We start from the raw sequence: 26,885 nt of genomic DNA, 5'->3' as shown, positions 1-26,885 counted from the left end.
TTTTTCTTTACATTTCCAACACTTATTACACATTTTATACATTTTTGCTAACTTTACAGGGGTGATATACCACCTATATATCATTTTCATAACATTTTCCTTTATCGCAGTACAGGCCATAAATTTTAACCTTTCATTCCATAATTTTATCCATTCATTTAGCTGTATATTGTATCCAAAATCTCTGGCCCAATGTATCATAACCGATTTAACTTCTTCACCTTTAGTATACCATTCTAGCAGCAGTTTATACATCTTTGATAAAATTTTGTAATCATTATTTTTGTAATCAGAAAATGCTTTTCTGTTTGAAATTTAGATTCTTTTTCAGCCAGTCAGTTCTTTCTTTAACTCTTTTTACCACCAGTTGCTGCCAGAAGTTTTTTAACAAAATAAAAATGGAGAAGAAAAACTTACAATCCTGTTGCACAGTTACTTTTAAAACCGAAACTAAAAAACTCCTAGCGATCCTTTTCCCACGGTCTCATCTGTTTCACCAAAAAGACTTCAAACTATATTAAACAGTATCTTTCCACTCCTCCTTTGCTCTCATTATCCTTATTATTTATATGTCCAAATATTATAAAAACAGAAGAAAAACCGCTTGCAGTAACTCACACTCAACTCTCCTGCGTTCTGCAAATTCCCTTTGCTTATAAGTTCGATTTCAGATGAAGCTGACCTCCTTTTTCTTCACTTCATCTGTTCCGAATCCTTTCCCAATTAAAATTTTCGTTAAATACCTCAGTTTAGGTCCGAAGTTCTTATTGATTGAGAATCGATCGCTTTTCCGTGCAAGCCTGGGGCTGCACTTTCGGAGGGTAGAAAATGGCTTCCCTTAGCCTGCTTCTTCACTCCGCCGTACTCTTCACCCCTTTTAAGGGCTACCTGACGGCCGGGTGGTCCGCAAAAAGGCTTTGCCGGGAACCTGGCCCCCTGGTTTTCCTCCAGGGGGGAATTGGGGGCTGCGGCGCCCTTGCAGCACCCCTTTTTTCCTCCCGAAAGCTCGGAATTTCTCTCCGAGAGTATTCCCACTTGCTTTTTGCTCCGCGATCGACCGGAAGTCGCATCACATTGCCTCTCAAAAGTGCATGTCTGGCCATCCTAGTTCAAGAACTCCAAATAAAAACTCCATTTTTTTCTGGAAAAAATGTGCAGACCCCCTCCCATCTAATTTTTTAGTAGCAACTATCCAGACTCTGCCCCTTCCACCCTGGAGATGTTGCCTTCTATAGACGAAGGGGTGTTGTGGAGCTTTTAGAGACACCAAAGCTGTTCTTCCCCAGCAGGAGTTGGCAAAGTCTGCACCACCCAATATTAGCAGCAGTGCCCCCCCCCCAGTGCAGGGGGGTGTCCTTTGCCATGCCTTCCCCTCCCTGTGTGATGTACAGTAGAGTGACTTTAACACAGAGGTATGTGAGCTGCCCAGCTCTGCCAGGTGCCTGCAAGAAGGATCTGGGTAGGCCAGATTTCCAAAGCGTCAGCAGGAAAAGGTCACCCGCTTGTCTCCTGTGCTCTCCTGGGACACATTTTTGCAGGCTGCAGGCAGAGGGGCTGCCTGAGCACCAGTGGCTGGGCAGGTGCGATGCTTTGTTAGGGTTAGGGTTAGGGTTAGGGTTAGGGTTAGGGTTGTCCCACTCAGGAGAAGACTTCCTATTTCCTCCTGAGCTGGGACAGACTTGAAGAGGGTGTGGTCTATTGTACTAGCATGGAGGAGCCCACGGCCTCCATGTTCAGATCAGTTTGTCTTCTCCATTTTGTATGTTGCTGTGTGTTTGGAGAAGTGACTGCTTAGTCGTAGTCACTTGGGACTAACTTCTTTATGGAATAGTTCTAGTTGTTATGTAACCTAATTCTGCCTTCAGGGATATGTCTGTGAACCTGAATGAATCTGAGTAAACTACTTTTCTATTAGCATTAATCAGATTCTTGTGTTTATTCCTTTTTAGAAGGGATTTTACCAGGAAGGAATCTTTAATAGTAAGACTCAGATGAGTCAGCAACAAGCTGATTGCTGCTTTAAAAAGGGGGATGTTTGGAACTCTGCTAGAATATGGAACTTGCTAGCGCAGGTTAGGAAGGATATCATTAAATAATATATCCTCTCCTGCCTCCCTAATCATCCCCACAATAATTTTATAAGCTTGTATCCTGTTGTCTCTTACTTGCCTTTTCTCTAAATTAAAAAGTCCCAAACACTGCAAACTTTCCTAATATGAGAGTTGCCCCATCTCCTTTATAATTTTGTGTGTGTAAAAAAATGGAAAAAGGGAGGGAAGCTCTATTTTGCAAAAAGTTTACAGTGGAAACTTAGAGCTGACACTTCCCCATTCTTTATTATTTACGGAGTGAACTGAATAAATGCTAAGAGGACTTGGAATTTAATTTAATTGGAAGTATAATTGCTTATTTATCTTCAGTTGGACAGAAGAATGAAAGGAATCTGCCAAGGAACTGATAAGGTTCATTACTGAGTCATCTGCAGCTTTATTTTCATCCATGAAAATCTGTTTTTTAAAAGTACATGTTGCCAGTGTGAGGGCCCTGATCCAGACTAGAACCCCAGTGAGAGGGACTCTTTACCCATCTCCCTATAGTCATAATTTGCCTGTCTTGCTTTTGGGTCTGGAAGCTGGGAATGGGTAAGACAGGAGAGCGCTGTCAGTGTCCTTCTTTCAAAAACAAGGTACCGTATTTTTCTGTGTATAACATGCACCCGTGTATAAGATACAGCCACCAATCACCCACCCAATCGCCACTGCAAGCAGTCAATCACTAGCAGGCCTTGCTGCAGCCACGACTTGCCACTTACAAACTCATGCTCGCGGCTAACACTAGTCGCTCATACCCACTCTGCACTATCCGTGTATAAGATGTGCCCCCATTTTTTAGTTTTTTCTATAATAAAAAAACATTATACATGGAAAAATACGGTATTTATTTGTATTTATAGCAAATGAAACATTTTTTTCATTATAAGGTTTGACACACATTATCGTGGCAGAGAGTCTTCACTATAATAATAAAATAGCATTGAAATAATAAAGGGGGTGCATCTTACCTGTTCAGAGCTTAGAATTTCCTATGTTCAAGTATAATGCAAACTAGGTTTACACTGTTTTCAGTATAACCTTCTCAATGTTTTTATATTGAGTTTTGGTACTCTAGTGTTCAGTGAATTTATATCAACATTCCATTGTGTCTGCAAATGGGTGGGGACAGGATAGCTCAGGATGGCGTTTGCTGCCTTGCAAGAGGCTGTTTTGCCCTGACAGGTGGCGTATAACTTTATTAACTAAATAAATATCTGTATAGTACTGATTCCATTCCAAATCACAGCCTTCACCAGCTGCTGCTTTCCATGATATCCAGGTTCTTCATTTGGTAATGGGATGAATGTCTCAGCTGAGCTGCATTAAAAAATTACCTGTCTTAAGAATAAGAGAGAAGAGTGCTACTGCTAGTTTTTGTCTTGTGCATGTGTTCTCTTAATAGTCAAAGCTAATGAGTATAGATTAAAGGTTTTGCATTGAAAACAGAGAGATCAACTTTGTTGCAGTGGTGAAGTGAAGACAAGAAGGGTTGGGTTGCCTGCTTGGCTTATTTTCGTTCCCTCTTGGGGTGCAAGCTGCACCCTGTGTCATCACATAGATATGTAAAAGTCTTTTATTTTTTCAGTAAAAACATATTTATTTGCCCAGGCCCGCTACCTGATCACGCACACACACACACTCTTTTTGCCCTGAGCTTTCCCTATGAAAACCTGTTCTTTAAAGCTGAATCGGAACAAACACCAATTCAGGTTTGCTCTGGCTGAGCTTTAAAGAGTGGGGTTTTGTGGGGAAAGCTCTGGAGCAAAAAACAAAAAGGGTGCTCAGACTGTGAGCTTTAAATCCTGAATTATGCCTGGAAAAAGCAAATGAAAAGTAAGCGTGGTCATGCTGTTTTTATAATGACTGCATAGTATTCTTTTGTTTGGTTTTATATTTTACTCTGTGCTGTATTGTGACTCACATTGTACTATGACCTGGGGCCATGGTAGGATGTAAAAACTGAACAATTCAGGTTCTACCCAGAGTCTCTCGCCTCACCCAAGAAAAAACAACAACCCTGCAGAGTGAATGAAATGGTTGTGTTTGCAGATGTCTGAAAAGTCTTTCTCTCTCTTTTTCTTCCTTGCACTATGTGTGTTTCTGGTCCTGAGGCAGGCCAGTGTCCTCATCTCCATAAAGCATCATTCCTTGTGTCTCATCTTTTGAAGCACCATAACCTCTGAGCCACCCTCACCACATCAGCATGGCCATCTCATCACGTCTGGCTCTGTGGGAACAAAAGGAAAGTGCCATTCCCCTACCACACTGTTAGCCCTTCTGCATGCAGAGAGATTGGAACCTATGGCATGAGGGAGGAGCTTTGCCCTCTCCTTGAAATTCAGGCCTTTACAAACCCAATGAAAGCACTGCAAATGTCTCCTGGTTCCCTGTTGCTGTGGCTAACCCATGCCCAATACTAAATAGCTTATTACCAGCACAATTTAATTTAATTTTAGATTTTTGCTTTCCATATAGAATTCTGCTGCTTTTGGTTTCTTCTTCCGGGCTTCTCTGCTTAGAAGTCTCCTCCTGTATTTGCCGGGAGGCTGATTCTAACCCTCCCTGCCTCCCCAGAATTGAAGGCAATTTGAAAAAGGAGATGTTCCCAGTCATCCCACATTACCTCTGGTCTAATGGGCTGGCAGGTCCTTGCATTGCTTTAAAATTTGCAACCTGTGTGCATGGGAGGAAAGAAATAGTTATGTGTGCAGCATGGAAAAGTATCCTTTTCACCATCCTTTTCCCTCTTGAACCCAATTGCCCACCTGCTGCCAAAGCTGCTTTACAGGGTTTGCATGTGCCAATTTCACCCCTGCGCTGCCACAGCTTGGTTTCCTTTGAACATCTTTTCTGTTCTTGTAGCTCCTCTTAGGAAATCTTCAGTGAGAGCAGATTTTATTTCCCTTTTCAAAATCCTGACAGAGAAGCAGCAGATGGGTGTAATTGGCTAGTGTGGTCTGTGGCCCTTGTGGCAGAGGGTTCTGTGGAATGCCTTTGCCAGCGCTGTACAATAACTCCATTTTTGCTTGTGTATACAGATTAGGGAAGAAGACCGCAGCCCCCCACCCACCTCGCCACCCCCACTTTTCTCGGTCATTCCCGGAGGCTTCATCAAGCAACTTGTGCGGGAAACAGAAAAGGAGTCCAAAGAAGCAAAATTAAAAGAGAAATTAATTTCCAAAGAAGATGTGAGTAAGAAAACAACACTGAGAATTCAAACATTCAGCTGCAGTCTCTGCACTGCTGAATCCTTGGGCCTGTCCATATTTATGCATTAGTTAGGTGATAATCTACTTTCCCCCCAAGGCAAATGGATAAATGGTAAATGAAAACAATTGAATAGATTTGGACAATTATTCCAAACCCAACACTTGAGAAGTAATACAGATTGACAATTGCTGTCTGAAATGTAAAGGTATTGGCACCTAAGGACAAAAATCAAAAGATATTGGGCCAATATTTTTATTATGCAGCCAACAGAAATGTCACAAAATGGTGTATAAGCTTTTGAGTCCCCCAAAATACTTCACCAGACTAGAAAGAAAAAAGGAAAAGGAAAAGAAAGACTGGCATCTCACACCACCTCTGGGATGACTGCACTGGCTACCATTTAGTTTCCAATTCAAAGTGCTAGTTTGATCTATAAAGCCTTAAATGGCTCGCCTGGCACCTTTTTTAAATATCTTTAGGTGTCAGGCGAAAACATTCCCCTTTTTCCAGGCCTTTGGCTGATTAAACAATCTATGGCCTTTTAAACTGTGCGTGTGTGTGGTGTGTGTGTGTGTGTGTGTGTGTGTGTGTGTGTGTGATTGTTTGTTATTATGGTATAAATGTTTGTGTTTTTATATTGTAAACTGCCCTGTGATCCTTGAGTGAAGGACAGTATAGAAATATTATTAATATTAGTAGTAATATTATCATCTAAGTCTGGGGGAGAGAAAAGTGCTTGAACTTTGCATGTGTATCCCCACATTTGCATTTTTGCCATCTAACCTGATGAAGAGTTCTGGGGAACTGCAAAGTTTGCACACTATTTTTTTTACATTTTCATTTGTCTAATAAAGGTATTGCCTTAATATGAAATATATTCAGTTTTGCTATTGAATTAGATTTTGGCGCAATAGAGGAAATAATTACAGTAGAGTAGTGCTGACATCACACCACCTTGCATTAATTTTTAGGGGAATTAATGTCAATGGCTAAAATGTATATCCTACCCCCGCCCCCAGTCCAAATAGCTACTCTGGGTAGCTCACAGTGATAAAATCATAACCACCATATCAAATGATAAGTCAGCCAGTCGCTACAGTTACACTGGTTTGATGTTGAAACATCTATCAAGCAGAGAGGCAAGCAGGATCATGCCCTAAAAACCCTTTACAAGCTTTTGCCAGACTTTGAGAAGGTCAGAAGGCATGCCTTGGTTTAGCCCCTGCCAATTCATGTCTTACTTTCCACTGAAACTCACAAATAAGATGTACACAAATTTTTAAAGGAGATGGCCTCCAGGTCCCTTCACACACCACCATTTTGGATGTGCATCTAAAAATGTAGAGAGAACACAATGGACCCACTATGGACATGAATTCTCAGCAGTAAAAGTGATTGGCTTCAGTGGCCTGTTAGGTGCCCACATTGGTTGGCAAATCCAGGTCTTCCCTGTGTAATGTGTGCAATGACCATTAAATACTTAATTTCTGGCAGGAGGACCCAGCTGAGTCCAAATACCAGGCTGCTAATTATACAGTATACTGGAAGAATTAAGAGAGTGCTTCTTCGACAGACTGGTCAAATAAAATATGGGAATAGCACTTGTGGAAAAATTGGCACAAAATTTGAAGCATAAAGACTCCTTTCTAACTGTTTGGTATAGCTTTATACCAAACAGTATAGACACACAGTTACAAAATAAAACTAGACGGCTCCCCTCACGCTATAAAATGTCTTGGTTGGCATAAACTGAATATTGCTTTCTGTACAAATGGTTGTCTGGGATAGGAACTCACAGTATGATGCAATCTGGATGTTATTTTGGATGTATAGCCTTAACTCCATCTTCTGGACTGGTATGGGATATTTTATTATTATGTGTGCATGATGTTGTAATATGTTGTAAGAATCTAATATAACCTATTTAAAGGCAACAAACCCTACCTGACACAAATACCTTTGAAAGGCCCTTGAGATGACTATGTCTCAACTGATGCTGCTGCACTCTAGGAAACACCCCTCTGCTTTGTTTGGAAATGGGCATGACTGACTCCTCTGGTGCTAATGTCCTTGAGTGTGTGTTTGTTTCCCAGCCTCCAGGAAAGCAGGTTGACGGGCCCGTGCAGCAGTTTGTAATCAGGGACACCAACATTTTGGAAGTGGGAGAGGACATGGCCAACAAGGGACAGCTGCTGCAAGGACGATTGAATGGTGAGAAGCATGGAGTGGAAGGTGAGTCTGAGATTCCAGAAAGGAAGCCTTTGCCTTTCAAGAGAACTGTCCAGAGGGGCCACACCCAGCAACCAGTACTGCCTGTGCCTGAATTAGCACCGGCCACTCCAAAATCAGCACCAGCAGTTCCAACACTGGGCGAGGAGGTCCACTTGGATGCATCTCAGCCTCCTAAAGTTCCTGCAGCTCCAGATCAAATCAAAAGCAGCAGTGCTAAGGATCTACCTGGGTCTGGAACAGAACATGAAAAGAAGGGCCATTTACTCTGGAACAAACACTTTGAAAGCCCAGGAAAGGAGAATTGGAAAATGAGGACCAAGGAAGAGGCTGTGAGCAAGCCAGGAAATAAGGCAAAATTTACAGGGAAGGGGAAAGAGCTTAGAGAAAATAAAGAAAAGGCCACAGACAGTGGGAAGCAGCCAGGAGAACCCAAAGAGAGGCATGTAGAAACCGAGAAATTATTAGCAGAATTGAAGATGGAACAGGGAGAAATGGAAGAGGAACTGTCTCAGAAGGGAGGAAAAAGAAAGCAAGAATCTCCAGTAGCAGAAATGAAGGAGAAACCAGAGGAAATTAAGGAAGTGTTGGCAGGCGAAAGCAAAGAAGAACTTGGAGAAAGCACAGATTCGGACAAGGTAAGGTTGATGCTGAATTCAGTGTTATGGGCCCACTTCCTAGGGTTTCAGCTGTATATCCCTTTGCTGGGGAAGGGCTTCATCCTGCACCCTTGGTGGTTTTACCTAGTGCAGAGCACTCTGCATGTGTCCTGGACAAGGCCTCCCAAAGATTCCTAACTTCTCCTTGCATGGCTATTTTTTCTTCCCTGGAATTTGGAGTTCTGTCTCAGCTATGCTGGTTTTCAAAGTGGAACCTCTGCAGTAGAAATCCCGCTTGTTTCATCTCCTTGGTTCATTCATTCCCTCACGGAGTGAAGATTCTTTCACTGAATGTCAAATCTTCAGCCATCTCAAATCTGAGATTGCTTTGAACATTTGGACCAAATCAGGAAGGAATAACTTTGCCTGTGGGAGATCCCTGGCAGATGAATGAATTTGGATGAAAAGCAAAAATGATCCACAACTATTGTGCACAATTATTCCCCTTCCTCACTCTTCCTTCCTTCACCCAGGTGTACCATGATGTCTGGTATGAAACAGAGAAAGTCTGGCTGTTACAAAAAGATGGATTCACTCTTGGTAAGGTGGCCGTGGTTTTCTCGTAGCTACGAGGGTGTGAGAATGTCAAGGTGGGAAGCTGCTCTTTGTTGGTGGTGCATGTGCTCCAGATCACAATAGTGCACATGATCATGTGTGTGAATAGGGGTGCATTACAACAGAGGCTTCTCCTTCAATTAAAGGGATAGTGGTGGCAGAAAAGGTGTGACCAAGGAGGAACAGGAAATAATGGCTACAGAAATGGTCCCACTGGGTGCAGAATGTGTAGAGTTGCGTGAGATTATCCACGACCTGAGGATGGCAGAAGGGGAGAGTTTAGGAGCATGGGAAGCTGCTTTATACCAAGTCAGATCCTTGGTCCATCTAGCTCAGTATTTTGTACAGTGACCAGCAGTGACTCTCCAGGGTTTCAGGCATGAGCCTCTCCCAGCCCTCCCTGGATATGCCATTGGGAATTGAACTCAGGAACTTCTGCATGCAATGAAAGGCAGATACTCTACCACTGGGCTTTGGGAGCCCCTGTGTTGAGAGATTGCCTTATACACAGCTGGTCAAACAGCTGGTCTATCTGGGTCTACACCAGCTTTCTGCAACCTGCTGTCTTCCAGAGAGCTTGAACTATAACTCCCATCAGCCCCAGCCAGCATCAGTGTGCTGGTTGGAGTTGATGGAGTTGGTGAAGGCTGGCCTTTGCTGGCTGGCAGCAGTGGCTCTCCCAGTCAGGCAGGAGCATTTCCAGCCCAACCTGAAGACTCTGGGAACTGAACCTGAGGACTTTTTGTCTACAAGAAAGGCCCTTGGACTGCCACTGATCTGTGGCCAAGGCAAAGAGGAGAGAACAAAGAGCCTTCAAGTATTTGAAGAGTCATTTCCCTCTCACTACTCCATCCCCCCCCCTTTGGCAGCTACTGAACTGAAGCCAGATGAGGGCACTCCTGAGCTGCCTCCAGGGACAGTCCGAGTTCGAGTGGAAGCTGATGGCTCGATCATGGAGGTGGATGAAGAAAAGGTCCAGAGAGTGAGTTGTTGTGCCTCTCCCTTCCTCAAGCTCCCAGCAGAGCCCATGGCTGCAGCGAACCATCCCTACTTGGTCTAGTTCTGAGGCACCTTCCTTGCCTACTTCAGAAACATGGGCTGCCTCTGGACTGGGGAGGCTTTCTCCTCAGGAGTCCCCTTGCTTTCCTCACAGTCCCTGACTTTCAGGGCTAGCCCTGCTATGAAGCAGGGTAAGGTGATGGGGAGGTGCTGGGTGCCTCCAAGCAGTCTTCTTCCTAAACATGCCCTTAGGTGTGTGGTGGAGGACGCTATCCTGTTGCCCATTGTGATAGGGCAGTTTGAGGGCACATTCCACCATGCAAATGATGAGCAGAGGTTGTTTGCCTCCCACCCACCCACCCACCCACCCTTGCCAACTGTTTTGAATGAAGCCCAGGCAGTCTGTAGGAGAGGAAGAGCTCGTCTGAAAGAATACAGGCAGAGGAGCAGGCCGGTTCTGCCACAAAGAAAGAAGAGCATAAGAAGAGTCTGCTGGCCCTTTTAGACCAGCTTCCTGTTCTCACGGTGGCCAACCAGATGCCCCAATGAGAAGCCCTCAAGCAGAATCTGAGCACAAGAATCCTCTCCCCTCCTAAAATTGTGGGGGTGGGGGAGGGAGTGGGAGCAAACTCATGTGAACAGCAATTTCACCATGGTTGGCAGGCAGTGTTGTGTTGAGCTCTTATAACACTCATCCCCCAGACCAATCCTTCAAAATTTGACTACGCCGAAGACTTGGCCTCCCTAGTCAGCCTGAATGAGTTAAGCGTCATCCACACTCTGTGCCGCCGGTACCAGTCTCAGCTGCTTTACACCCACAGTGGTCCTGATCTGATCGCCATCGAACCATCGTCTTCTGTTTCCACTTGTTCAATAAAGGTACGGGGTTGAGTCTGGGGTGGCATCGCTTAACAAGGACCTCTCTACCCAGTTAGGATAATTGCCTGGCAGAGGAGACCTGCCCTTTCCTGTGGCAACCAGTGATGTAATGACACTCAGAAGTGCAGAGACCCTTCATGGTGGTCATAGCCATGCCCCCTTCTAAGATTACACAATAGTCTTATAATTACACAATCATAAAAATAATTAGAGATGCATTGCAACAATGCATTGCCTTTCAGCTAGCTCTGCTATTTTCCAGACATGCACATGGGCAAATCATTTGGAATGCTCCATTATCTCCTTTCAGAGTGACTTAAATTGCATTTTCTTCAAGTTCCATTGTACGTAACAGAACTTTCACACCATTCTCGTGAAAATGTTTTCTGTGTTCTAAACGCTTAGCTTTTGAGCACATAGAACAACTCCTTCTCGGTGTTCTTCTGTTGCACCTTCTCCTTGGAGCCCATCCTCAGTGGTTGACTCATCACTCTGAGCAGCACAGAGGGTGAGAAGACTTTGTCTCTATGGACAAAAAGCTCCCCTTCCATGTTGATTGGGTGGCTCTAGGGTGCTGGAGAAAGGGACCCTGATGCAGAAATAAAAGCAAGTCTTTGATCCCCTATGACCCCAGACCCCTGTACTACTGGTGGTAAATAAAACCAAGGGCTTGTGGCACCTTAAATGACAGCTTTATTCTTACTCTGTGCACCTTTATGGCACCATAAGTGACTTTTTCGTGGCTTTTGCTGCTACAGCCACAACGTTCCTCCTTGCATCTCCAGATGCTTTTATGAGGAGGGCTGTCTGAGATGCTTAGCGGAGGATGTTCTTGCACTGCTTAGCATTGGGGTGAGGAACCCTTTATCAGCCTGTGGACTGCATTTCTTCAGGAGCCACCTGCCAGGGGCTGTATGCCGCTGATGAGCAGGAGCAGTGGATGTGACTTCTACACCCAGGTGACGAGGAGAGGTCAACACAAATAATTGCATAGCCCACCCTGGGCAACTGGCATACAGCAGAAAATGAGTCTTAAAAGCTAGATAATATTGGTGCAAAAGTTGGAGGCTACTTCCAATTTCTGCCAAGCTGTGACAAGATTCCAGAGGGCCCGTGTTCCAGTGAGAATCAAGGTGTGGCAGAGACTGTTGTGCCTTTAGAAATGTGGATTAATTGCACATATTTACACCTTTAATCTACATTGAGGGAGTACAGCATGGTCATCTCAAGAGGGGCTTGTTCCCCACAACAGGGCAGCACTGGAGTCAAAGCAATCTCTCCCAGGCAGCCTTCAGCCAGCCAAGATCATTCTGGCTTTTCTCAGCCATCCCAAAGGCTGTGATCTTCCAAATCACCAGTCTCTATTCAAACCTCAGGGCAACAGGGAAGGACAGTTCTCTTGCATTCCCAATGGCCCGCAAAGACCAGACCATTGTTTCTTCAGGGCCCTAGCCTGGTGAGGTCATTTTGCTTCAATATTCCTCTGCACCTTGTATTTTCCAAATAATCAAAATCCTAACATTTATTAATTTCCAGGGTTTAGTGGGGAAACCTCTCCCCCAAACCTATAACACCATCTGGGCAGCAACACAACCAGTGGTCATCAGGTGGTGTGAAGAACGACCAGGAAGATGGATTTCAATCTGGACTAGTGAGGCCCTCCTTATCTAGAGATTTAGGATCACTTTGCATGGCTAGGTACTATAAAGAGTGCCTACTTGCCTGTTGCCTACTTTCACTGTTGTGAAATTTAGGTGGGGATTAGGGGAGTGCAAAGCCCCTGTAAGAACTTCTAAGTTTTTGTTAAAGTTCTTTCAGTACAGAAACATGCTTCCCCTTCATCTGCAATCTGCCATTTTTTGGGTGGGGGGAATCAAAGGAAGGGTGTTTGAAGTATTGCTGTACAACTGCACTCCCTCTTAATCCACTTAGACTGAGTATGCACCAGATTTTCTACCCTTATCACCTTAAAGCACATTCTTTGCCTCAAAGAATTCTGGGCACTGCAGTTTACCCCCCCCCCGAGAGACAATTTCCAGCAGCCCTCAATAAACAACAGTCCCGAAGAATTCCTGGAGGGGTGGAATGTGCTTCGAATGTGCTTTAAAAGTGTAGTGTGTATGCAGCTTTAGGCCACATCCACACTAGGCATATTTTTTTTGCAGTTATCATACTAACGTCATTTCCAGGGACAGTCCTGTAATTACAAAAGCCACCCCAGCTTCTGATTTGATCCTGGAATGGCCCTGTTTCCCTTGCCAGTGCCACCACTGCTGAGCTTGGGGAGTAGGATGTGCTGCCTCAGTGACCACTGCGAGGGAGCATCCCATTGCCTCTCTCTGCTTCTTCATGGTCACCGCTGCCTGCCTCCTCCCTTGGCTGCTGGATAGCAGGCAAAGAGGAGGAGAAGCCACAGATGCCAAGGCCCAGCCCTGATGCGCTGACTCTGAGGAGCAGGGAGAGGGCAGGGTGGGAAGAAAGCGGGAGCAGAGAGCAAAAAGTCCTTTTTTAAAAAATGCTTTGTGCTTCTGTGTCTAATCTTGGCCCTTTCTAAGATTTCTTTATTAGTGTGTGTTTTTCTTTTTGTAAATCTACCAAATAAAATAAAATAAATAGATTAAGTGGTTCTCTCAGGATGGTAGAGGGGGTGTGCTGTGTCCCACTGGTATAGTGGTGGTGGCACTTGCTCTTCTTCTGAGAGGAAATGCTCTGGGGGGGGGGCAGAATGGGGGGTTGAGGATGGTTAGTTAGGAGTGAGGGAGAAATGTCCCTATTTTCATCTAGGAGGGTATGGAATATATTGTACATATTTCATATCACTTGCAAACAACTCCTGCTCCAGCACCTTATCTGTAAAGCTACAGTGAAATGTTTTACCATCGTTCATTTATAATTTATGGTGTTGCCAAGGATCAGGGCCCAAATAAGATTACTTCAAGGAATGACTCTGCATCTAGAGCCACTACTTGGCCCTTCCTGGTCTAGTTGACTCCCTGCTCTGAAGGACAAGGCTGAGAGCATGCAAGAATCTCAGTTCTTGCCCATGGGACCTGGACTGCCAGCTGGGCACTGGCATCTCCTGCTCCTACTTCCTCTGCCACCACCCACTGACCAGACATGCTCAGCACTCTGGCTGCAACCGCAGTATTTTGGGGGGTGGCCCCTGAGAGGGCCACTGTTCCCGCTGTAGGGAGGAGCCATCTCTGCTGGCTCACCTGCCTAGCCGTGCACTTCTGCTTGGCTGCTGCATGCCAAGCCACACAGAGGGAAAGAGCAAGCAATCGGAGGAAGGAGGGATGCGCAGCAGTGGTGGCGGGCACAGGTGGGGTGGGAGAAGTATTGGCGGGGCCAGACTCCAAGAGGAAAATTATGGGGGGGGGGGATAGGAAAGGTACCCCAGCCCCCTAGAGTTGGTGCCTATGATTACAGATGGCCATCCAATCTCTGCTTAAAAGCCTCCAACGAAGCAAGAGTCCACAACCTCTTGAGAGAGACCATTTCACTGTTGAACTGCTCTTACTGTCAGATCGTTCTTCCTGATGTTTAGTTGGAATCTTCTTCCAACTCCTTCCAACTCCTTCCAAAGTTGAATCCATTGGTTTCCAAACCCTTGAGCTTCTTTGTTGTCCTCCTCTGCACATATTCTAGCTTCTCAACATCCTTCTTAAATTGAGGTGCCCAGAACTGGACACAGTATTCCAAGTGTGGTCTCACCAAGGCAGACTAGAGTAGTACTGTTGCTTCCCTTGACCTGGACACTATATTTTTGTGGATGCAGCCTACAATGGAATTAGCTTTTTTTTTTTTGGCTGCTGCATCACACGGTTGACTCATGTTAAGCTCCTTTACACATTTATTGCTAGTAAGCCAGGTGACCCCATCTTATATTTATGCATCTGGTTCTTCCTGCCTAAGTGCAAAACCTTACATTTGTTCTTGTTGAAATTCATTTTATTAGTTTGGGCCCAGTTTTCTAATCTGTCTTCTACAGCATTAGCTTCCCCTCTCAAATTTGATGAACATCTCAATTCCTTTGTCCATAAAGGAATTCTAAAGACATTAAACAACAAAGGGCCCAGGACAGAGTACTGTGGCATCTTACATGTAACATTTTTCCAGGATAATGAGGAACCATTAATGGGCTCTCTTTAGCTTCAGTCAGTCAACCAGCTACAGATGCACCTATCAGTTACCTCTTTCAGCCCACATTTTACCAGCTTCCTTGCAATAATTTCATAGGAAATCTTGTCAAAAACCTTACAAATCAAGATATATTATGTCCACAGCATTCCCATGATGTACCAAGCTTGTAAAAGAAATGAGTTTTGTCAGGCATGACTTGTTCTGTGCTGGGTCTTTTCTAAGTTCTCACAGGCATACTGCTTCTGTTCACCTTTTCCCAGGCATTCAAGGGCAAGCGGGATGGACTGTCCCCACACATTTTTTCCGTGGCACAGAGGGCCTACTGGCGCATGCTTATGCAACGGCAGGATCAGACCATCATGCCCTTGGGCAGGAACAATTCTGGCAAGACCACCTGCTGCCAGAACACCCTGGAATACCTAGTGGCCACTGTGGGGAGCATGGACAACCGAGTCACAGGTAAGCCTTTGCTTGAGGCAGCAGGTGATGTGCTAAGGAGGCAGGGGCCTCCATGTGCAGGACATCTTTCTCTGGGCCTCCATCATCCCTGACCACTGGCCTTGCAGACAAAGCTGCTTGGTCCAGCATCGCCTGGAGGGCACGAGGTTTCTAAGAAAGGTACGTGCAGGGCATGGTGGGTGTTTCCTTGGGGGAAATTGCATGATGGTCTGCAGGCTGGAGGTGGGAGGGATGAGATGAAATTGTTTAGAAAACAGACACTGAGTGCTTGATTTTTGCAGTGGAGAAAATCCAGGCCATGTTCAGGGTGCTGAGAGCCTTTGGGACAGTGACGACCAGCCACAACAAAGCCTCCACCCGCTTCTCCATGGTCATGGCACTGGATTTCAGCGCCACTGGCCACATCACAGCTGCTCATCTCCAGGTAATGCTTCTGTTGCCTCCCTTGGAAGTGGTGTGTGTCTCTCTCTGTGTGTTGACGAGATGGGGACACCAATGGCAGAAGGAAGCTGAGGAGTGGAAGGTTTGTGATCTTCTCCTTTGGTCTCTGTCTGCTTCCTGAACTCTAGAGTAGACCAAGGAAAGCTTGAAAGTCAATTGCACCACCACCATTGAGTGGCATCCTCTGAGTGGTGGCAAGCAGTGGGATGGATGCTGGCATTCTCTCTCTTTTCTCTGCCCAGACAATGCTGCTGGAAAGGATCCGTGTGGTGCAGCAGCCAGAGGGAGAGAGCACCTTCAATGTCTTTTCTCAGATGCTTGCAGGGCTGGATCTGGATCAGAGGTATTGCTCAAAGGGAAGGGGGAGAGGCTGGTCTCTGTCTGATGCTCTGGTGAGCATCCCATTGGAGTGGAGGTGGTGGGAATGACACCTGCATCCCATGCAAGTGGAGGTTGTGGGAATGACACCTGCACCCTATTCAGATATGCCTGAAGTGGCTCACACTGTGATATTTTGGGCACTAAGAATGTGAGTGATGCTGTGCTGGATGCCGTCCAAATGCCCATCTAGTCTGTCCTCACCATGGCCACCCAGATGCTTCAAAGGGAAGCCCCAAAGCAAGACCTGCTGTTGCTCCTCAGCAACTTGGATTCAGTGATAGAATTCTAAGCATGGAAGATTCAGTTTCAGAAGGTACATAAAGATCTCCTTGTTGAATCAAAGCCAAGGGTCCATCTAGTCCACTATCCCCCTTCTAACAGGGCCCAACCAGAATGGATGAAGAAAATGCAGGCAGTGGGGAGGGTTGCCCCCAACTTCTAATCCGCAGAGGAAGGCTGCCTCTGTGGCCATAGCTCAGTGGCAGAACACAAGCTTTGCACACACAAGGTTCTGGGTTCAATCTCCAGACAGATCAGTAGGGAAAGACCCCTGTCTGAAAGAGCCTCTGCCAGTCCGTGTAGAGAGTCCTGAGCTAGATGAACCAATGGTATATGCCAGCCTCCCCTGCTCTACAGAGGTGTCACTTGTGGGGAATAGCTGACAATAGCTTTCTGCCCCTCTCATCCCCCTTTAAAGCCATGCAAGTTGGTGGCCATCGCTGCCTCCTGTGGGAGGGAGTTCCATAGTTTAACTATGCACTGCATAAAGAGAACCGTGCTCTTCAATGCTGTCAAATTTCTGTGAGAGGCTTTAAAAATAATTGAATTGCAAACTGATTTGGAAGTGTGGCAAACTGAATTTAAGACAGGAAAAGTGGAAAACCCCAAATCGACAAATTTGTCAATCCATAGTTGATGTAGGCAAACGATTGGTCTGATTATGAAGGAACCTTATTTCACCTGTAGAGGGCACAAGATGACTGAGAAACCCTCCCAGGACTGGCCTAGGCTCACCATCATTTTGCTACCTGAAGCAGGTAATAAGATGCAAGCAGGGCCTGGTGGCATCCTGCCAATCTCTTTTGGAGGCCAGCTATCTTACTTTACTCTGCCCAGGAAGAGGAGAGGCAGTTATTGTTCCCAGTGCAAGATCTGGACACGTAGTTCCAGTGACACATACACAATTCATTGTCTGATGACTAGGATTTGAAAGCAGCAGTTGGTAAACAAAAACAAATGTGTTGTTACTCAGGGAGGGAGATACATTTTGTTTTAACTCCTTGGTTTGTGCACCATTGGATTCCTGCTGTGTTTAATTTGAAGTAGCCCAAAGCCTTTCTCTAAGGTGTAAAAAGAATCAAAAAGGCAAGAAGTTGCTGGGGGACAATGGGGAGGGGCACTTCCTATGATCTCTTGAGGCAGCTCCTTCCAATGACATTAGGGTGTTTTTCATAACGTTTTGCCAAAATCTGCTTCCTTGCTGCAATTTGCACCCCGCAGTTCTGCTCCTGCCCTGCTCCTGGAGTAACAGAGAAAGCACGCCTGTTCGATCTTCTGCATAATTTTATTTTTTAAAGACCATATCATAAGGTTACCAGATTTTTTTCAATGAATCCGGGGACACTTATTGTTCACTATGTACATGAATGCTGAGAAAGCTGTAAATCTGGGGACTGTCCCCAGGACACGGGGACGTCTGGCAACCTTACCATATCTAACCTACTACAAATATCTAAGTGGTGTACAGAAAAGGAAAGCAAAAGACAACTTGAACTACAATTACTTTTACAAGAATAAAGGTAAAGGGACCTCTGACCATTAGGTCCAGTCGTGGACGACTCTGGGGTTGTGGCGCTCATCTCGCTTTATTGGCCGAGGGAGCCGGCGTCATGTGGCCAGTATGATTAAGCCGCTTCTGGTGAACCAGAGCAGCACACAGAAACACCATTTACCTTCCCTCTGGAGCGATACCTATTTATCTATTTGCACTTTGACGTGCTTTCGAACTGCTAGGTTGGCAGGAGCAGGGACCGAGCAACGGGAGCTCACCCTGTCGCGGGGATTTGAACCGCTGACCTCCTGATTGGCAAGCCCTAGGCTTTGTGGTTTAGACCACAGCGCCACCCATGTCCCTTTACAAGAATACGTAGATGTAGATAAAAATGTGACAGTAAAGCAAAAAATTCTAAATCCATGCAAGCCAATATCAGTTCCTCCTGCTCCTGGAATACCGCTCTCGGCCTCACCCTGGGCTCAACTTGCCCTGGCACCTGCACCCAGGGCCTAAACTAACTCACAGCTGTTCCTCGGAAAGCTCCCACAGAGGGGAAGGTTCCTAGAAGCTCCTGCCATCGCCCTAGTCTCTCCCTCCATGTATGCTTTTTATTGGCAGGCCCAAGGTGGAGGGAGCCTCATCAGGCTGCTGCCCACAGGTGTGTCCCACTCAGCAGCCAGCTGTCCTCTCCACACCCAATTCCAGGTGCAGCAGGTTTGGTGAGTTCCCCAGGGGGTCCCAATGATGGAAGAAGGGTGCCCCTCCACTCACAATTCATTTTCCAGCCTCCGCCCTCTCCTCCTCCAGCTACACGATGATCCTCCTGATACTTCCAGACAGCTATCGTAGAATGGGCTTCCAGAGTGGGGCTAATTCATTCCATATTGCATGTTCGTTTTGGGTTTTGGAGTGTGTGCCATCCACCTGCTCATTGCCTCTAGGCCAGGGGTCAGCAGACCTTTTCACCAGGGGGCCAGTCCACTGTCCCTCAGACCTTGTGGGGTACCGGAGTATATTTTGAAAAAAGATAAGAAAGAATTCCTATGCCCCACAAATAACCCAGAGATGCATTTTAAATAAAAGCATACATTCTACTCACGTAAAAACACCACACAGGCCCCACAAATATTCCAGAAATGCATTTTAAATAAAAGGACACATTCTACTCATGGAAAACACGCTGATTCCCAGACTGTCTGTGGGCCAGATTTAGAAGGCGATTGGGCTGGATCCAGGCCCCAGGCCTTAGTTTGCCTACCCATGCTCTAGGCCATCAGTGGGTTCATTGCCCATTGATAAAAAGACTCTGGCCCCTTTTAAAATAATGTTACCATATGTAGTTGTATAGAGATTATTTTTTAGGATGGGGTTGGAGTTCTAGACCTCCCATAGAGCAAGGTTTTGGACTGCCTTTTATTTGTGAGTTATTAATGCACACATATTTCACACATGTTCCATAGGAAGCACAGAGAAGGGGAAGGATACACCAACTCAGATGGCTTTAAAAGAGATCAAGGACTCAGCTACATTTGTAAAAAAAAATGTTTTGAATGCATTATAAACATGCAATACCAGATGGCACCAGAGAGCAAAAAAAATCTATCCAATTTTTCATAGCGGTTTTTTCCTTTTTTTTATAATGATTTAATTTCTGACTTATAGCTCCCCCCCCCCCCCCCCCGTGAGTAGATCCACCCTCAGACAAATTCACCAAGGATAAGGCTACTCGAAGGCTACTAGCCACAGTCAGGGGCAGTTATACTTCTGAATAGCAGATGCTGGAAACCACAGTAAGGAAGAGGGTTCTTGTGCTTGGGTCCTGCTTGCTGGTTCCCCACAGGCATCTTGGGTGGTGAGTGTGACAAAAGGATGCTGGACTAAATGAGCCCCCATTGGCCTGATCCAGCAGGAGTCTTCATATGTTCTTATGTTTTTAGTAGGCTGAGCAGGACTCCTTGTCCTGAATGCTCTCTGCCTCACTTGGCTCTGCCTCCTTCCTGTGCAGCCTCACGCGCCTTGTGTGTGAGGACAAATTCTGAGCTGCAGCTTCAAATACCAAGCCCAGACTCTTCTTCTGTTCTTATGCAAATGAACTGGAGCTGTGCAAGATGATGCATGCTCTGGTTCTGGAATTCATTTTCCAAAATACTTCTAGTTAAATCCGAACTCAGGAGGAATGGAAGGCAGAGTCAAAAGTTCAACAGAGGAACAAAGCAAATGAAATTGTTCTTCTCTTCCTTGAACACTATGCAGGAGCAGACCACCCATTATCATTTAATTCGTGTTCCCTTAAGAAACTCTGGGAGGAAGGTCAACTTTGTGTGCCCATTTTACAAAGGGCAGAACTGAGCCCCCCAGGATAATGCCATGACCACCATGGGACTTGAATCCAGTGCTCTTATACCCAAGTGCCATTTTCAGTTACAGTATTTGGGTCACAATGACTCAGTCAGGGGCAGTGCCATGCATTCCATTCCCGGAGGTTTCTCCTTTGCTCTTGGAGTAAATGACGTTTGAGAGATCAGCAGAAATCACTGGCAAATAGACCCAAAGAGAGAAACCTCTGTTGGATAGAGCTATCCTCTTTGCCTTTATTTTATCTGTGTTGTTATAGTTTGTGTAAGCTGCCTTGAGTCTCAGTCTGGGGAAAAGGTGGGGAAATAAATATTGCAACAACAACAACAACCATGCCCAAAGTTTGAGGTCAATGGATGATCTGCCTTGATTTGTCTCTCCATCTGGGATCAGTTCTGCACCTCGGAAGCACCAGCTACTCCTGTCCTGCTTGTGGGTTTCCCAAAATTGACCACTGTTGGGAATGGGGTGCTGGACTCGAGAGGTCCTTGATCTGACCAAGCAGCCAGGTTTTTTTTAAAAAAATTACTCTTTAGGCGGCTGCATCTGATGTGAGGGATTTATTTTTTAATGTGTGTGTGTTTCCCCCGCAACTAGGACGATGCTGCATTTGCATCAGATGGCGGAGAACAGCACCTTTGGCATCAGACCGTGTCAGAAGGTAGGCAGCTGAATTAGCCTTCCTCCTCCCCACCCCGTTGCTATATGAATCCTTGAGCACAAAGTATGGAGGTTAGTTTCAGTAGCATTGAGACCAGGTCTCTGCCTCAAGGAACTTGCTTTCCTTTGGGGGGGGGTAGAACTCCTTTGTTGTATTGCCTGTGTTTTGATGCAAAAAGTGAGGCATGCTGGTTAGCGTTTCTAATGAAAAAGGGATGAGGATTATGGGAGAGAAAGGAGGGCAGGACTGGTGGTGGGGTAGGATGGGAAAGAACAATGTGCTTGGGGGAATAGTACCAGCCAGGACTAGCTCAAGGAATATTTGTTTGTTTGTTTATTGCATTTATATTCCACTTGTTGCTCCAAGTAACTCAAGATGGCATACATGGTCCCCCCATTTTATCCTCACAACAGCCACCCTGTGAGGTAGGCTAGGCTGAGAGGCGGTGACTGGTCCAAGGATACCTAGTGAGCTTCATGGCTGAATCAGGATTTGATCCCTGGTCAGCTGGGTCCAGGGGCTTTGTCAGTGGGTAGCTCGAGTCCCAGGCCTTTGCTCATGGGCCCTGAAGTGCCTGGTCCTTCCTAGAATCAAATCCTGCATGATATCTTTGCAGCATAATTTGATGTGCCTATTCATACAGTTATATGCATTGTCAAATGCATCTGTTTATGGGCTGGTTACCCAAGAAACCTGGAGTGTACATACCTATGCATACCCTGGAGAGGTGTTGCTGCCAGTCAAGGGGCTCACTTCATATAAGGCGGCTTCCAATGTTCCCACTCCCAGCCAGTGGCATCCCTCTTTCTGTTGGTGAAAGACCAAATGCTTGGATCCAAGTAGCTGGCTTCTACAGGGTCAGGTTTTATTTAGTTAGAAAGGATTTTGTTCTCCCCAATTGCATGTGTGATGCAAAGAAAAAGTAAGATGACTTGACCTCCTGAGGCCGGGAGTTCCATAGGCAGGGCACCACCGTGGAAAAAGCCCTCTCACCTCTTGCCGTCAATCTTGCCTCAGAAGTAGGGCTGTAGGATGTTTTCTATTCTGTCCTGTATTTGTCACAGTCAGTGACTCTCCAAGGATTCTGACAGAAGTCTTGTCCCTTCAGCAGCCCCACTGTCAGGGAGTCTTGATAACAAACGAGTGTAGTTAATTTTTTAAAAAAAGATTTATTGCAAAAACAAAGTTCACTGGAGTGGTGATCACAGCCGTCCGTTCATAAATCAAAGATGTCCCTTCTAAGGAGGGTGTTTCTGGTGAGACCAGAAACAGCTTAACTTCCTCTTGTGACGTATTCTGTCTTGAAGACCCCCCCCCATATGCCTAGACCGTGGGCTAAGGGGGTCAGCTCCCACCCCTTCCTCATTCTCTGAGAGTATACTTCCGTGGTCTTTCATAGAATCTATGATTCTATTCAATGACTCTCTGAGCTGCTTCCATTTCTAGCTCCTGCATTTTATCCTTCACTGGCGCACTGGCACTGCTGCCAACTTTCCGAAATGCTATCAGTTGGCATTCCTAAGGGAGGGGGAGTTCGCTATGGTCTATAATCCTCCTGTCTTGCAATTAACCCTCACTTTTCCTGGTTCCTTTCTTCACTGGGAGCTGCAAACTTCCCTTGAGGGCTGGCTCATTTATGACACCTACGAATTGAGAGACCCCCATAAACTACAGACCCTTCTAGGGGGCAAACTTCTGCATGCAAATGGGAATTCCCACCCCCCTGCCCACTGTAATATTGGCTCCCACCCTGTAGACAAAGCCTAGGCGGTCGCCACTGCCATCCTCAGAAGGTGAAGAAAGAGGGATATTTTTAAATCCTGGATCGGATTTGGTCCAGAGCACTCCTTTCCCCCAATTGCGCAGTATAACATTTCTCTAGTGTGCTGTGTTCTGTCCGGCTCTTTCATTATATAAGCCAGGCCTGTTTGGGAGCAGTATTCTATGCTATGTAAGCATAGAAGCAAATGGACATGCATTTCCATGCACTTAAATGTACTTACTCTTGCGTGTGAATGTGCTGAATCTACAGAGTGAAATCCTGCTCCCCAGTCAGCAGGAGATGGTGGTTGGAACATATGGAGAAACACCCATTTCCTCTCCAGGTCCTGGAAATGGTGCCAGCAATTTAGGGAAGGGAACATTGGAAGCAGCCTTACATGGAGGGCTCATCCACACTTAGCTTTGCACTGCATTTCTCAGAAGTCAGACCATTGGTCCACCAAGCTCAGTATTGTCTACACTGACTGGCAGCAGCTCTAGCAGCTCTCTAAGGCAGGGGTCCCCAAACTTTTTAAACAGGGGGCCGGCTCACTGTCCCTCAGGGCTGGACTATAGTTTGAAAAAAATATGAACAAATTCCTATGCACACTACACATATTTTATTTGTAGTGCACAAAAAACAGGAAAAACAATACAATATTTGAAATGAAGAACAATTTTAATCAACATAAACTTATAAGTATTTCAATGGGAAGTATGGGCCTGCTTTTGGCTAATGAGATGGTCAATATCACCAATGTTCGTCCCTACAACCCAGCCTACACATGGATCTCCCTCACTCCCATGGCCCAGTCTATTTGCAGGCCTTTCATGCCCCCATGCACAGCGGAAGGCAAGCCAAACCTGCGGACGAGGCTGGCGAGCTTCCCTGCAAGCATCCATCCTCCAGCAACTCTGGGGATCTTCCTCTCCTGACCTCGGGCAGGCCGGATCCAGGACCATGGCAGAACACATCCAGCCTGCGGGCTGTAGTTTGGGGATTCCTGCTCTAAGGTTTCAGGCAAGATTCTCTCCCAACCCTACCTGGAGATGCTGGGCATTAAACCTGGGAGCTTCTGTTTGCAATGCAGATACTCGGTCACGGAGCTATGGTGCTTCCTAATGGGAAGGTCTTCTGTGATAAGTAGCATCCTCCCACCACAACTGGTGCTCTCCAGATGTTTTCGACTGCAGCTCTCATCTGCCCCTGTCAGCATGGCCATATGATGCTGGGGCTGATGGGAATTCTATTCCAGAACACTTGGGCCAAAGCTTGGATCTTCAGTGGGTGGGTCTGCGGCCACAGCTGACAGAAGGTGGCTCACAACAACTGTCCTGGGACCAGCTAAGAGTCCACAAATTCATGTTTGAATGAAATTCATGTTTGAATGAAATTCATGTTTGAATGAAAGCTATACCACATCAATTTCTAAAAATGAGTTGGTAGTTTAAAAATATTCTTATAAAGAAATAAGCGTGGGTTCCAGGTCTGAAAACATTTAAGGTGATGTTTTCTGCATTTGAAGTTTGTGAGCTTGGGAAAAATGGATTGCAGATGGGTTTCATGTAAGGTCCAACATATTCCTCCATTATCTAGCTGACAATTTCATTTCCCAGAAGTTGGAAGAAGCAACAAGGGAATCATCTATCTTGGACCTGGTCCTCACCCACAGTCAGTGGTGGAGCAACATGCTGCAACCCCCGGACTGGAGAACAGACGGGGGCGTGGCTGGCGCATGTCCCGAGGTTGCATGGCATGTGGCGCATGTCCCAGGGTGTGGCGGCCATGATGGCACCCTTTCCCCAAATGGTACCTGGTGTGATGCGCTCCCCCCGCCCCCCTCCGTACACCAGTACTGACCTAACCCAAAGAGAACTCGTTAATGGTTCCTCTTCATCCTGAAAAAATGTTACAAGTTGGGTGCTGCAGGGTTCTGTCTTGGGACTGTTGTTCAATGTCTTTATAAATGACTTGGATGAAGGAATTGAGGGGATGCTCATCAAATGTGCAGATTGCACATTTGATGAGCATCCCCTGAGAGGGGTGGCTAATGCCGCAGAAGAAAGAACTGGGATTCAAAATGACCTTAATAGATTGGAGAACGGGGCCCAGGCTAACAAAATGAATTTCAATAGGGACAAATGTAAGGTTCTCCACTTAGGCAGGAAAAACCAGATGCATAAATGGGGGTCACCTGGCTTACTAGCAGTAAATGTGAAAGGAACTTAACATCAGTCAACAGTGTGATGCAGCTGCAAAAAAGAAAGAAAGCTAATGCCATCGTAGGCTGCATCAACAGTAGAGTGTCCCAATCAAGGGAAGTAATAGTCCCACTCTATTCTGCATTGGTGAAACCACACCTGGAATACTGTGTCCAATTCTGGGCACCACAATTTAAGAAGGACGTTGACAAGCTGGAAAGTGTGCAGAGACGGGCAACCAAGATGATTAAGGGTCTGGAAACCAAGCCTTATGAGGAACGGTTGAAGGAGCTGGGTATTCTTAGCCTAGAAAAGAGGAGACAGAGATTTCATAGCCATCTTCAAATATCTCAAGGGCTGTCTCATGGAAGATGGAGCAAGCTTGTTTTCTCCTACTCTGGAGGGTAGGACTCAAACCAATGGCTTCAAGTTACATTAAAGGAGATTCCAACTAAACATCAGGAAGAACTTTCTGACAGAAGAGCTGTTCAACACTGGAATGTTCTTCCTTGGCAGGTAGTGGACTCTTCTTCCTTGGAGGTTTTTAAACAGAGGTTGGATGGTCATCTGTTATGGATGCTTTAGCTGAGATTCCTGCATTGCAGGGGGTTGCATTAGAGGACCCTTGGGGCTCCCTTCCAACTCTCCAGTTCTGTGATTCTATGTCTGAACAGGCCAGTGTCAGTTGCAGATTTGGAGAATTCAAGTTTCAGGTAGTGTCAGGCTGCCAGGCGAGGCTTACTTTCCCCCTCTCTGTGGATAACAGCATGAAGCGAAAGCAGTCTTTTGCCGCAGTAGAGAGGTTTTTTGAACACAGCACAAACATAGCGTCCATTCTTATTGTGCAGGTGCTCCCAATTAAGTTTCTACCACTTCCCTCTAGTTACTTCCATCTTCCTGTCTCCTCACCACGTGATCCCTTCACCACTGAGCCTTCTGAGAGGCTGCCCTATCTGGTGGCCTGGCTCTCGGGCTCATGGGAAGCACACTTTCTAGTAAAGGAGATTCAAACAGCTCTCTCTCTTCCCGTTCCTCTCCCCTTGGTTGCTCTTCTCCCAGCTCCGTCCAACTGTCAGTTCCCGAACTGTGTCCTTCCATGAACCATTGCTCTGGGTCGATACTATCCTCCTGCTCCAGAGGAGCTTCAGGATTAGGCCCTTGCGCAGAGGGAGAGGGGGCTCACACCATTCTTCCTCAGAGCAATACCCTTCAGTCTGGTTCCTGACATCTGGTTTGTTTTTTTCACATGTGAAGATTTTAATTGTCTCCCTGGCACATTTGATGTCAGCGTCTTGATTGTTCACAGGGAAGAAATAGGGAAGGTGAGAGATTAGTGATGCAAATATGCACTTTGGCCAATGTAGGCTCCAATCTGCATCCCATTTATGCCAGAGCTGCTTTGAGCTTCCCTACGGAGTGAAATGACTGGCTTGTGCCAGGACTCCTTTAGTTTTTTTCTGTTATCATTGAGTCTGCTGCTGTCAACACCCTCTGTGTGTCTGGGCTGGGCGACCCACCTTGAACTTGTGCTGTTAGCACTTTCCACCAGAGCCCGATTCATTCTGCTGACTTGTGCAGAAACACTGAGTGGAGGATTTTGTGTGTCTGGAGGGACACTGCAGTGGGGGAGGCAGACTCTAAGCACCACTGCATGAAGAATCCCCCTGAAAGGCTGTGTCCTTGCACTTTTCCTTGCTTGGCTGTAGAGAAATGTGCAAGAATGGAAGGCAAACTACAAGGACACATGAAGAGGGTTACAGTGGCTCTCTTAGGCAGGCAGGGAAGATGGGGGAAGGGGTGAGCACTCCCAGCTATTGTAGGTCTCCCTTTCCCAGATACTGTCCTGACCCCCACCCCAACTGAAGTTTCCACAGGAGGCAGTGGTGGGACATGGTCACCAATTTGGATGGCTTTAAAAGTGGATTCGACAAATTTATGGAGGAGAGGGCCTTGTTCTGCCTTCACAGTCAGAAGCAGCCATGCTTGTGGGTTTCCCATTGTCATCTGGTTGGCCACTATGAGAACAGGATTCTGGACTAGGTGGGCCATGTTTTAGCAGGTGGGCCTGTTCCAGCAGACTATTC

The 26,885-nt window shown here is 46.1% G+C and overlaps 1 protein-coding gene across 8 annotated transcripts in view; it reads left to right on the top strand.

Annotated features, from left to right (window-relative positions):
* MYO18B (myosin XVIIIB) overlaps window positions 1-26,885 on the top strand; it is a 256,252-nt gene that overhangs the window by 14,128 nt on the left and 215,239 nt on the right. For 4 of the 8 annotated variants that reach the window (XR_014506213.1, XR_014506214.1, XM_083418975.1 and 1 more), the window contains exons 2-11: window positions 4,209-4,339; window positions 5,132-5,281; window positions 7,397-8,170; window positions 8,665-8,731; window positions 9,616-9,728; window positions 10,448-10,624; window positions 15,028-15,226; window positions 15,508-15,650; window positions 15,910-16,010; window positions 20,775-20,838. Coding sequence is in view for 5 of the 8 variants with exons in the window: in XM_083418975.1 (XP_083275101.1) it covers window positions 7,475-8,170; window positions 8,665-8,731; window positions 9,616-9,728; window positions 10,448-10,624; window positions 15,028-15,226; window positions 15,508-15,650; window positions 15,910-16,010; window positions 20,775-20,838 (1,560 nt within the window). In the remaining 3 variants the exon portion in view is untranslated. The remainder of the gene's footprint in view (window positions 1-4,208; window positions 4,340-5,131; window positions 5,282-7,396; window positions 8,171-8,664; window positions 8,732-9,615; window positions 9,729-10,447; window positions 10,625-15,027; window positions 15,227-15,507; window positions 15,651-15,909; window positions 16,011-20,774; window positions 20,839-26,885) is intronic. The other 4 variants (XR_014506212.1, XM_083418972.1, XM_083418971.1 and 1 more) reach the window with 2 other exon arrangements.

The sequence above is a fragment of the Podarcis tiliguerta genome (assembly GCF_965153285.1).
Source record: "Podarcis tiliguerta genome assembly, chromosome: 16".
Classification (NCBI taxonomy): domain Eukaryota; kingdom Metazoa; phylum Chordata; class Lepidosauria; order Squamata; family Lacertidae; genus Podarcis; species Podarcis tiliguerta.
The sequence above is the reverse complement of the archived record's forward strand: the minus strand, read 5'-3'. Positions and strand labels throughout refer to the sequence as shown.